Source organism: Phascolarctos cinereus, unplaced genomic scaffold, assembly GCF_003287225.1.
Source record: "Phascolarctos cinereus isolate Bilbo 61053 unplaced genomic scaffold, phaCin_HiC Scaffold_5;HRSCAF=322, whole genome shotgun sequence".
NCBI classification, from domain to species: Eukaryota; Metazoa; Chordata; class Mammalia; order Diprotodontia; family Phascolarctidae; genus Phascolarctos; species Phascolarctos cinereus.
In genome coordinates this window covers 253,880,895-253,893,675 of record NW_027555958.1, presented here as the reverse complement: position 1 = coordinate 253,893,675, position 12,781 = coordinate 253,880,895, and the positions used below count along the sequence as shown (strand labels likewise).

The window sequence follows — 12,781 nt, the reverse complement described above, 5'->3', positions numbered from 1 at the left end:
TTCTAATTTTGGCTGAACTGGTTTTGTTTTGTGTAGGGCTTTAAAAATTAAGCAAAGGAGTTTATTCGTCTCCACCCCCACCCCGACTCATTAAAGTTACCAGGTTGAAGTAAAGAGACTTGGAAAGGAAAGCTGAGGAACTGAAGGTAAACCGAGCGGGAAAGAGAGCGCATGTTCCCTTGTCGCCATGGTGACGGAGGGGGTGAGCTAAGAGGTCTCGGCGGATATCGCGAGACCGGGCTGGTACGGCTTTCCCCGCCTTCCTGTGGAGGCGGAAGTAGCTCCTCGGTCTCTTCTCTTCCGCGGTGGCTCTGAGGGTGAGGTTTACCTAGCGTTCCCCGGTGGGATCCGCCGCCATCCGCGCCCTGTAGCTGCTGCCTTGACCGGGCAGCGGGCGGGCTACGGCTCTGGAGCCCCCAAGAGTTCACTAGGCCCCTGAGTGAAGTCCGTTGATGGCCCTGGCAGGGTCCCAGGGCCGGGGTTACTGCCGGCCGCGGTCGGGGGATGGGGGACGGGGGACTGCGCCGTGGAAACGGCGGAAATACTTCGGCGTAGTCTAATTGGAATTACTTTTCGGGGGGGCGGGGGTTGCTATTGTGCAGAGTTGAGTCCTACCCTCTTTCTTCTCTTCCCCCCACCCCCCAGCCTCGCCGCCACTACGTGTTGAGCCGGGCGGGGGGCGGCGAGGAAGAACCCGGGACCAGGAGATGGAAAACTGGGAAGAACGTAGACGTCGCCTAGTCATTTTGCTGAAATTGGGCGTCAGAAGACATGGGTTTTAGGTTCTATTCTATCCATATCTCACTTTTTAACTTTTTTCCTGTAGTCAAAATGAAGTTCAATCCCTTTGTGACCTCTGACCGAAGCAAGAACCGCAAGAGGCATTTCAATGCCCCTTCCCACATACGGAGGAAAATTATGTCTTCTCCTCTTTCTAAGGAGTTGAGACAGAAGTACAATGTCCGCTCCATGCCCATTCGAAAAGATGATGAAGTCCAGGTATGTGACTGTATGTGCTTTTAAGGTTTTAAGTAAACTTAGACCTGGCCCTATATGTGATAAAGATTGTTCTAGCAGCGATATGAATGTCAGCTTGGAAAGAGGGGGAGAATGGAGGCGAATTGACCCAAAAGAGAGTTAGGCCAGGGTTAGAATAGGAAATAGAGGTGTTTCAGTGTCACAGTTTTATGTATGAAATCTACAAAACACCAAATGCTCAAGAATTACCTATCTCACTTATTCCCTTACAATCTAGGTGAAAGGAAGAGTTACTGCCTCGAATTGATTCATACTAATTTGTGAGTGACAGGTTAAAAAAAAGACATAAGTGGTTCCTGGGTGCAGAAGAAGAGGCATTTTAGCATAGTGGATACTCCCATCTCTGGCACTTAAGAGTTGTGTGATTCTGGGCAAGTCGTTTAACTTCTTAGCACTTTAGGCATCTATAAGGCTCTTTAGTGGCACTGAAAGTGCCCACTTTGTTTCCCCTGGGCAGTCCCTATAATAAAATCACAGCCCCGCCCCACTCCCTTTTCCTATGCAGCTGGTTGTTTCAGTGGATAGGGTGCTGAACTTGGAATCAAGAAGACCTGAGTTCAAATCCTGTGACATCTTGTCTGCCTTAATTTACTTATCTGTGAATTGAAAATACTAGTACCTACCTTTCTGGGTTGTTAGGATAAGATGAGATAATATTTGTAAAGCACTATATAAACACTAACTTACTATTCTAGATACTGCATATTGTGTGCGATAAGTTTAGATAAAACACCAGCCCTCACCTCAGGGAGCTTAAAGTCAAATAGGAAGTAAGACAGTAACACATAATTATAAAGTATGCTGTAAGTATACTAGAAAGCTACAAAGAAAGTATTTCATGTCTGAAAACAGTTCCTGGAGGAAGTGCTATTTGAATATGACTTGCAGTTAAAGAATGGATAGAAATTCCCTAGGTGAAGAGAAAAGGGAAGTATTTCTGGCACGAGAAATGGCCTGAATGGCTATGTATCTTCTCTGTTAGAAGTGGACAGAGTTTTCCAGTTTAACTGGAGCAGGGAATAAGATGAGATAAAGGTGAATAAGTTTGTAGGACCTTGAATGCCAGGTAGAGGGATTTGAACTTTATTTGGGAGGTAGCAGGGAGTCCCTGAAAATCTTGTGTGAAGCAGTGGCATGGCCACATCTAATAAGTAATGTAGTGCTTATTGTCATGTGAGGCAAACAAGATTATATGTTAACACACTTTTAAAATTTTGTTATAATGTACGTTAATTACTTTATAATGTCATATATAATAAAGATCATTCTGGCAGCAGTATGAAAGATGAGTTGGAAAGAGGAGAAGAATGGAGGTAAATAGACCTGAAAGAGCTAGTCTAGGGTTGGATTAGGGAATAGAGGTGTTGTAGTTAATAGAAAGTCACAATTTCGTGTATATTCTTCTTGCTCTTCTATTATGTATGTAGATGTACTGATTTTAAAGAGATATTGCAGAGATAGAATCATTAGTATCTGGTAACAGATTGAATGCATGTGAAGGAGAGAGAGGATAGTCCCAAGGTTATAAATATGAGAAATTCAAATCAGAAAGATAAACAGCTTTAAAGGGAAAGTATAAATGAGGTTGATTTTGAACATGTTGAATTAGATGTGCTGGTGGAAATGTAGTATGGGCAGTTGGAAATGTAGGGCTTTAGCTCAGAAGAAAGGTCAACACTGGACGTTAGATTTGGGAACATGACAGTGGTGTGCTGTTAAATGTTTAACAACTGGCTCTTGAAAAAAATGTGCATGACACTTAAGTTTAATCTACTTCATTAACATTTTGTCCATCACTTTAAGTCTAAACAACCAACAAAACAGGAAATCCAGCTCAGATTTGTAGTGGTTGACAATTTCTAAGGTGTAAAAATTCATATGGAAAATTTAACAGTTGACTCAAGGAACTGACTGCAGCACACCACTGTGTGATAGTTGATGCTCTGGAGTGAATAAGAGAAGAGGGTCAAGGAAAGCTCTTGAGAGAAGGTGTGCGTTAATGGAACACAAAGAAGCAAGAAAACCAGAATCGTGAAATATTTAAAGTCAAGAGCAAAACAATCAAGGAGAATAAGGACTGAAAAAAGGCTGATATTTCAGTTTTAGTGAATAGTGTAAATACCTATTGCAAGGGACTAAGAAAGTGGAGGCATCTACTATATTGATAATAACTGGTGTTAATTTAGCAATTTACATCATATCATGTGATATTACACAATACAGTAAACAAGTTATCTCATTTGAGCCTCTCACCAACTCCAAGGTTATATAACTTGGCAGCTAGACTGGAACACCTGAGTTCCAGTCCTGTCTCAGATACCCCTTCTCACATGATGAAGTGACCTTCTTATCAGGGCTAATCCCTCTACATGTTTAAGTGATCCATTCCATCCCAACTCCTCCAGTAGATTACCTCCCCTGTCATCCTCACTCTTTCACTTATCTTCAGTCTCTGCAGCACACAGTCTTCCCTCCACTCCCACCCTCTCAATAAACTCCAGTGGCTTCCTGTTGCTTCCAGAAGCAAATACAGTAAGCTCTGTTTGGCGTTCAAAACCCTTCATAACCTAGGTTCTTCCTTTCCAGTCTTCTCATACCTTACTCCCCAAGACTTTCTCTTCTGCTCCAGTGACATTGGCTTCCTATCAGTTCCACAAACAAGACACTCCATCTCTCAGCTCTGGGCATTTTTTCTGGCTGTCCCCCATGCCTAGAATGCTCTCCCTCCTCCACTCTGACTACTGACCTCCCAGGCTTCTTTTAAGTCTCAACAAAAATCTTACCTTCTACAGGAAGCCTTACCCAACCCCTCTTAATTCCACTGCATTCTCTCTGTTAATTATTGCCTATTTATCCTGCATGTCACTTTTGTCTCCCCCATTAGATTGTAAGCTCCTTGAGGGCAGGGACTTTCTTTTGCCTCTTTTTATATCCCCAGCACTTATTAGCATAGTGCCTGGCACAAGGTAGGCACTTAATAAATGTTTATTGATTAATTGATTGAGATATTCTTAACTTTTCCCTTGATTATTTAACATCTGTGAGGCATCTAAGCGGCAAAGTAGTTAGAGCTCTGGACCTGGAGTCAAGAAGACTTCAGTTCAAATCAAACCTTAGACACTCACTAGTTTCATGATTCTGGGCAAGTTGCTTAACCTCTGTCCGCCTAAGTTTCTTCAACTGTAAAATGGGGATAGTAATAGTATTTACTCCCAGGGTTGCTGTGAAGATAAAGTGAAATAATATTTGTAAAGTGCTACTGCATAATGGTCGCTATCATTATTATTAGTTTGTTTTCTTCCTAAGATAAAAGATATCCAGTTAAAGTGAGAGAAGATGTATATACATGAATGTCATTTTGCCTGCAGGATAATAAAGTCAATAATGCAGTTAATTTTTTCTTTGTCTTAAAATTAGCTGCTTCTGAGCTTTTGTGGGTGCCTAGTGGTTAGTATTCTGAATGAACAAATATGTTTGCTTTTTTCATACATTATGTAATATTATAGAATTGATCCAATTTACTTTCATTATATATTTCTGTTATATCACAATTTGCTCTTAGGTTGTTCGAGGACACTACAAAGGACAGCAAATTGGCAAGGTAGTTCAGGTTTACAGAAAGAAATATGTAATCTACATTGAGCGTGTGCAGCGGGAGAAAGCTAATGGTACAACTGTCCATGTGGGCATTCATCCCAGCAAGGTATGGTATATCAAAGCACTTTGGTTCTTGAGGAGAGAGGGAAAATTATAATCACCATTGTGGATAGAGTGCTAGACTTTGAATTAGGAAGAGCTGGGTTCAAGTCCTACCTCTTCTACTTATTGGCTCCCTGATCATGGGAGAGGAAGTCACTTAATCTCTTTAAACTTCTTTTTCTTGATCTATAAAATGGGGATAACAACATCTATTTTACCAACCTCAGGGTTGTTTGTGAAGTTTAATGAGATAGTGTTTCTAAAATGCTATAGAAGTGTCAGTTATTATAATATACCCAGCAGTCTGAGAGTAGGTAATCCCTCCCCTTCCCTCCCCCCGGAGGTATTCTTCAAGATTCCAAGGAATACTTTACTGCACGCATTGTTACCTTGCTTTGGTCAGACATTAGTGTGACATGAGTCAGACACAATGATTAAACCCCCTGTCCAAAAGAATGAAGATGAAACACACTACTCAATCTCATGACAGAGAGGTCATGAACTTAAAATGCAGAAAGGGACGTATATTTTCAGATATGGCTAATGTGGGAATTTCTTTTGCCTGTTCTATGTAGATATGTATTAAGGGATTTGTGTTGTAAGGTTTTTTGTTTTAGCTTTCTCGGTGGGAAATAGTGGAGAGTGGGAGAGATAAATTAATATAAAAAATACTTGTTCCTTGTACATTTTTAAAACCATTAAAAGGGTGGAAGAGATTTGATCCTGAAAGTCTAAAAGAAGGGCATCAAATCAGAGGTAAAGACAGTGAGATATAATCTGTCCATGAAAGTATAAGCAGTTATCTTCAAATGAGTGAATCCTCAAAAAGTGGGGCCTGCCTATAGGTATCTTGTGTAGTGACATGGCAGTCAGTTGGCCCCCAATAATAATTAAATTTGAATGTGTTAGCATTTGTTCATTTATCAGCATCCAGCACAAATTCTGTACCTCACAGAATAAAAATTAGATTGGTGGCAAGGGTTATCAACACATAATTTTTAACGTTAAAATTAAATGAGCAGATTCTGATTGGTAACCAAGCCATTCATTTGTTCTGTGAGTAGGAGAAAGCATGCTTTACTGAATCCTATATTTGGACCTGGAAGGGATTCAGTTTTCTGTCTTTTCTCTCCTCAAATTATCCCCAATTTTGCAGTTGGGGAAACTGAGACCACAAGAAAGAAAGTAGCTTGCTTAAGGCCTAACAGAGCCTGAAGTCAAACCAGATCCTCTGATTCTTAAACCCTGAGTGCTTTCCACCATAATACACTGCTTCCCGTCAGAGACATTGCTCATGAAATTCTCTAGTCTCTAACCAACTCTTCCTATGTAATAATCAAATCCAGTTATTTAAGCACAAGTAAAATAGTACTTCCTCCATGACATCCCAATGTCGTCTTAGAACAAATAGCATCATTTGGCGTCTATATCCATTCATTTTAATACTTAACAAGTCAAAGAAGCTCATAATTACTATATATTGAACAGTTAATTTTGGCCTTGCCTCTCCAGTGGTGCAGGAAGCTCTTTTACTGAAAAGTCTTGGATGTCACTTCTGTTTTCCTGACAGAACCTATGAAAAGAATGTTATGGGGGGGAGACATGAGGGACATTGAACAAGTAGAAAACCTCTACAAAGCAGTGCATCACTCACCAGGATAACTCAAGTCTTTGGTTCCACAATGTGGAGATAAAAATGTGTCTGCGCTTGAGCAGAGGTGGCATTTCGTAAAATATGGAACTCATTTTATGAGTTTCACATCCTTGTTAGACTTCACTGTCATTTGCACAATAGCCATTCTGTCCTTGGTGCATCCTTTTTTAGGGAAGACCTAAAACCTTAGAAGGAAGAACTGTGGGGAAGCTGGACTTTTTACAGGTTTGGGAGACATCTACTAGCTGAAACAAAACAAGGAACCCGGGATTCAATGGGACTAAATGTCTAGTTTTAGAGGATGTTTTGATGTTTCAGGTTCAAATTAGGCCAACTACTTTGAGGTTTTCTTTGACTTGATCCTGGTGTCAGGGTAACTAACAACATATGTTAAAGGAAAAAGATTGCTAGAACCCTGCGATAAAACCATTAGTTTCCCAGGATATTTATCAAATTCACTCTTTCCTTCCAGAGGGAACACAGTCACAGGGTCTCTTGTTATTAAGGTTAATAGTTTGTTGTTATTATAAATATTATTAATCATTGAACGTCTTGGTTCAACTACTTACAGTCAGTAAACTCACACTGGTATTAATTATCTTGTCTTTGCTGTCATCCTGAGATTTCTTGATTCCAGCATTCACTCTTTTGCCTTTTCCTTCTACCAACACATTCTTGGGTCCACATTGCATTTATTATTAGATTTTATTCCTAAAACTCTTAAGAAGTTTAGAGGGCAATAGAAATTTAGGTACATAGAAAATAATTTAGAATACAGTTCATTAATCTACCCTGTACTTTCTATCTCCTCATTTAATATTAATCAAAACTTCACATATAGTGGCACCAACTTAGGCCTGAATTGGGTATGGTTCAAACTTGTATCTGTCTTAAAGTGGGAATCCTCAGTTTTAGATATTGTTTTACTTTGAGATTAGCCACGTTTTTGGTTTTGGAGTCTGGAGATATTTGTTTGAATCTAAGCTATGACATTTAGTGATTCTGTGACCCATCAGCAAATTAACTCTATCTCTCTGAACCTTGAGTAGTATTAGTACTCCCTAGGGTAGTTGTAAGGCAAGTGTTTTGTAAACTTTAAGGCACTACGTAAATGAGAGCTGTGATTATTATCACCCTGTGAAAATATGAAGAGCATGCTAGGCCTCAGAGCCTTTCCCCACACAAGTTTAAAAAGAAAAAAAAAGGATTGTTATTGGTATCTTTGGTATGTACATTACCTAGATTTTCTTCAATATCTCTCCTGCTTTTACCTTACCAGAGAATCATCCCTTATAATGAAAGAATTTAAGTTTAAAAAAAAAAAGGAAGGGAAATTTCATCAAAATTAATTAACATCAAAAACTTCTGACACTAGTTGTACTTCATCGCCTCCCACACCTCTACAAAGAAGGCCTCCTAGCTTTTCTTTGAGACAAGCTTGTTCTTTATACTTGTGCAACAGTTTGAGTTGTTTTGTGGAGGTGATTCTTTCCATTACATTGTTGCAGTCATCTTATATATTGCTTCCTTGTTTCACATCGTGTAACTCTTTCCTTGTTTCTCTGTATTCATATATGTTTATTTTTGTTTACAGTACATAATATTCCATTACAATTACAGACAATAGTTTGTTTAGTCACTCTTAATTTCTATGGACATCCACTTTATTTACAATTCTTTGATACCACAAAAGATGCTGCTGTACATATTTTTGTGTTCTTTTTATTAATGACCTCCTTGGGGTATATGCCAGCAATGGAATCTTTGAGTCAGAGTATGGGCATTTCACTGGGCATAATTCCAAATTACTTTCCAGAACAGTTATACCAATTCATAGCTCTAAGAACAATGAATTAGTGAGCCTGTCTTTCCTCTATCCTCCCTTTCCCCCAATGTTACATAGTCTGCTGATTTGCTGGGTTTTAACAGAGACCTTGGGCTAGTTTTAATTTGCATTCATTTTATTATTAGTGATTTGAAAAAGTCTTTTGTGTGGTTCTTAATACTTTGTTGCCCTTCCTTTGAGAACTTTTTTGAGTTCATATCCTTTCATCTTTTCTGTTAGGATGCACAGCATGTTTTATTATTTTTCACTAAATATGTTTACGTCTTTCATTTTCATCCTTACCACACTCCTATAAGCAATTCAGTGGATTCACAATGTTAGTTCTCCTTCCATATCAGTAGAGGGCTTCTCATCTGTGCACTTTCTAATCCTTTGTCATGATTGTCCATAGCCTCCCATAAATCCTTCACCAAGATTTATGTTTATTTCCATTCTATTGAATGGGCTACAGGCTTTCTTCTTAATTATTGCTGCCAGAATATTATACAAGAGGAAATGTCCTTTTGAGATGCTACAAGCTAGCCAGTTTTCCTCAACGTGCCTGTATATACCCCTAGCCCAGTATATATTTCTACAGTGCCAGTGAGATCATGTCACCCTGCCAACTCCACAAACTTTATCCCTTGCAACATTTTCGTTTGTAAACTAACCACCCTAAAGATAGTCTTATGTGCCTGGCACATAGTATAGTAAATGTTATCAAATTGAATGTGCCTGGCATAGTATAATAAATGTTGTCAAATTAAATAGTCTGTTGATAAGATAACTTGCCAGTTATAAAGTTAGCCTAATTGCAATTGCCATGTCAAATGATGGTTGCTCCCCTAGGAATAGTAGTGTTGTATCTTAGGATTTTTTTCCCCTCTGCCTTCTCTCACTTTAGTTGGTTTTTAATTTATTTTTTATAATAAACAGTGCCTTTGGACATAGATATTAATGGCAAGGTATGAGTAATTTCCCATAATTGTTGTGATTGTATATACAGTACTCCCCATTCTGCTTTTTTTTACTTCATATTATTTCATATAGATCTATTCATTTACCAAATGGTTTTACTTGAAAAGTTCTGAAGACCTACTACCAAATCATCATAGAATAGTGATAATATTTTAAGTGAAAAATTTACTTGACAGTATTCTCAGTACTGGGTACCAGGGTCACTCCAGAACTGTCGAAAAAGAAAGTCTGATGTAAGAAGTACATTTCATGATATAATTAAATTTCAGTTCTAATTTAAGGAACATTTAGAAATGCTGTAAATAAAATTACATCAGTAAATTTGTGAAAGTTCTTTATGTGGATTCATCAGAAACTATTTAAATGATTACCAGTCAATAGTATAAAGACTTGGGGGGGGGCCTTTTTTCCCCTAAATTAAGAATTTGTTAGGACTAGAATAAACAGGAACTTCTCATTCAGGCCACAAATAATCAGGAAGAGGAAGGCGATATAGTTTAACTATATATAACCCAAAATTTTGAGTTTCTAATGATGACCTGAAAAGGATTTTTTCTTTGTTTTAGCCCATACACTTTTTTAAGGGGAATGTCTAAGTTCCTGAGATCACAATTTAAGTCCCAAAATCAAACCAACATTGAGGGAAGCAAAAATAACTCATCAGGGACTCATGTTTTTAACTATTGGAATGAGGCCAATTCGAGAGATGATAAATTATCCCTGTTGGTGATGTTGGCACTGGCTAAAAGCATAGACAGGAAGTGTAAGCAAATGGGAAAATGGAACTGGTGTACCTAGAACCTAAAACATTCAGAGAGAACCCTCTCTAATCTTTACCCATCTTTCAAGGGCCTTCTCATCTCATACCTTTTCCACACTCCCTTTCCTAATCATTCCAGCCCATGCTGGTCCACCTGGTCAGATTATTTTAACACAGTCTATACCCTACAGTTTGTTTTGTATTATTTCCATACTTCACCTCCCAGATTAATCTTAAGGGCAGTATATATGGCTCATACTTCTACATTCTTCATTGCATCTCACTTTAGAGCTGGATGAAATTTAATTCCCACCCCTCGTATTATAGATGAAGATAAGTAGCAGAGCTAAGATTTGAACCTAATTCCTCTCAGAATAAATCATGCAATACTTTTTGTTTTTTTCTTCCTAATCTGTTTATGGTTATGATTACACAATATTTACTGCTCTGGGTTCTGGAAACCAAATTAGTTCTTATATTCTTGGGACACCAGATGTGTGTTAGTACAGTTTTGTTCTGTTTTTCAGTTTTAAATATATTGTGTTTTCTCCTTTTTTGCAGGTGGTTATCACAAGGCTAAAACTGGACAAAGATCGCAAAAAGATCCTTGAGCGAAAAGCCAAATCTCGCCAAGTAGGAAAGGAAAAGGGCAAATATAAGGAAGAAACTATTGAGAAAATGCAAGAGTAAAAAAATTACATGGCTGTAATTAAATTTTTAGAATGAACAAACCTTAGTGTTTGTGTGCTGCTTCAAAAGACTCAGATCTTTGGCTTGTTCTCATTCCCTTTTCCTTTTGCTTACATCTCTTAATTCTTTTTGTAAACTTGTTTCTCAAGACATTCAGTTGGTGACCATTTGAAGACAAGGACAGAACAAAGGTTGTTCACGTCCCAATAAGAACTTGTCTGTAATAGCCCAGAGTGGACATAACATTCTCCAACCCAACAGAAGAGTAATTCAGAGTGAATTACTAATTTGGTGGGTGTTTTGGGAGGGGGTTCAGGGTAGAGCTCCAAGGAGGGTGAATGGTAGTTGCTAACAGCTCCTCTTTTCATTACTTTGGAAGATTAGAGGAAGTAGTCTTACTTAAGAATTCATGTATTCAATGAGTACAATTATATTCCCAGTTCTAAAAGCAAATAGACTTCTTATCCTACACTGTCATGGGTTTTTTCCCCATTCTTGCCACCTCAAAAACCCTAGTTGATAATATTGTATGACCCCTAGGGAACTGACTTGCACCTTTTTTTTTTAATTTATCAACAATCACTTCCATAAGCTTTTGAGTTTTACATTTTTCTCCCCCTTCCTCCCCAAGACGGCTTGCAATCTGATATAGGCTCTACATATACATTCCTATTAAACATGGTCGCATCAGTTATGTTGTAAGGAAGAATTAGAACCAATAGGAGGAGCCATCAGAAAGAGGAAACAAAACAAAACAAGGGGAAAAAATAGCAAATAGTATGCTTCAATCTGTATTCAAACTCCATAGTTCTTTATTTAGATGTGGATGGTGAGATTTTTGGAGATGTCTTAGGTCCTTGCATTGCTGAAAAGAGCTAAGTCTGTCAAAGTTAGTCATCACATAGTGTGGATGTTACTGTGTACAATGTTCTGGTTCTGCTCACTTCACTCAGCATGAGTCCATACAAGTCTTTACAGGTTCTTCTGAAGTCCGCCTGCTCATCATTTCTTATAGCACAATAGTATCCATTACATGTATATACCACAACTTGTCCAAACATTCCCCAGTTGATGGGCATCCCATCAATTTCCAATTCTTTGCCACCACAGGAAGAGCTGCTATTTTGCACATCTGGGTCGTTTTCCTATTTGTATGATCTCTGAGATACAGCCCTAGAAGTGCTATTGCTGGGTCAAAGGGTATGCACATATTTTATGGCCCTTTGGGCATAGTTCCAAATTGCTCTCCAAAATGGTTGGATCATTTCACAACTCCACCAACAATGCATTAGTGTTCCATTTTTTTCTCATCTCCAATATTTATTTTCCCTGTTTTGTCATGTTGGCCAGTCTAATAGGTGTGATGTGTTACCTCAGATTTGTTTTGATTTTTATTTCTCTAATCATTAGTGATTTAGAGCTTTTTTTATGTGACAATAGCTGGTTTTAATTTCTTCATCTGAAAACTGCCTGTTATATCCTTTGACCATTTATCAGTTGGGGAATGATTTGTATTATAGATTTGACTTAATTACATATTTTAGAAATGAGGCCCTTATCAGAGACTGGTTGTAAAAATTCCCAATTTTCTACTTACCTTCTGATCTTGGTTGCATTGGCTTTGTGCAAGGATACAGCCCAACAGCCCTAGAAGTGCAATTGCTGGGTCAAAAGGTATGCACATTTTTTATGGCCCTTTGGACATAGTTCCAAATTGCTCTTCAAAATGGTTGGATCAGTTCACAACTCCACCAACAGTGCATTAGTGTTTGAGTTTTCCTACATCTTCCCCAACATTTATTGTATACATTTAATAGAATTAAATATACTATATCAGTTTGTGAAATTTTGGAATATTTCTCTTCTCTCTAAAATTTTGCTGAGATACTGTATCTTCTGCTAGCAGTTACAGGGGTGATGGGATTAGATTGGTGAACTCTGATATTGTGGTAAAGGAGAAAATACCCTACTTGAATATTAATGAGAAGTATATTTAGAACAACTACATCATAAAAAGGTGTTTTTAAAAAATATATCCATAACTTAAAACACAAAATAAAGCCCACAGAGATTTACAAGTCTTAAGGGTAGTATCCGATTTTCATAGTAATTTTAAGAACCTCCAAGAGAAGCTGCG

At 38.2% G+C, this 12,781-nt stretch overlaps 1 protein-coding gene across 1 annotated transcript; it reads left to right on the top strand.

Moving 5' to 3' along the window:
- Positions 1-222: 222 nt before the first annotated feature.
- Positions 223-10,685, top strand: RPL26 (ribosomal protein L26). Its single transcript, XM_020966629.2, has 4 exons — positions 223-317; positions 827-999; positions 4,601-4,741; positions 10,516-10,685. Exons 2-4 carry the CDS (start codon positions 832-834, stop codon positions 10,642-10,644), a joined length of 438 nt encoding a protein of 145 aa, XP_020822288.1. The 5' UTR covers positions 223-317; positions 827-831; the 3' UTR covers positions 10,645-10,685.
- The last annotated feature ends 2,096 nt before the right edge of the window (positions 10,686-12,781 follow it).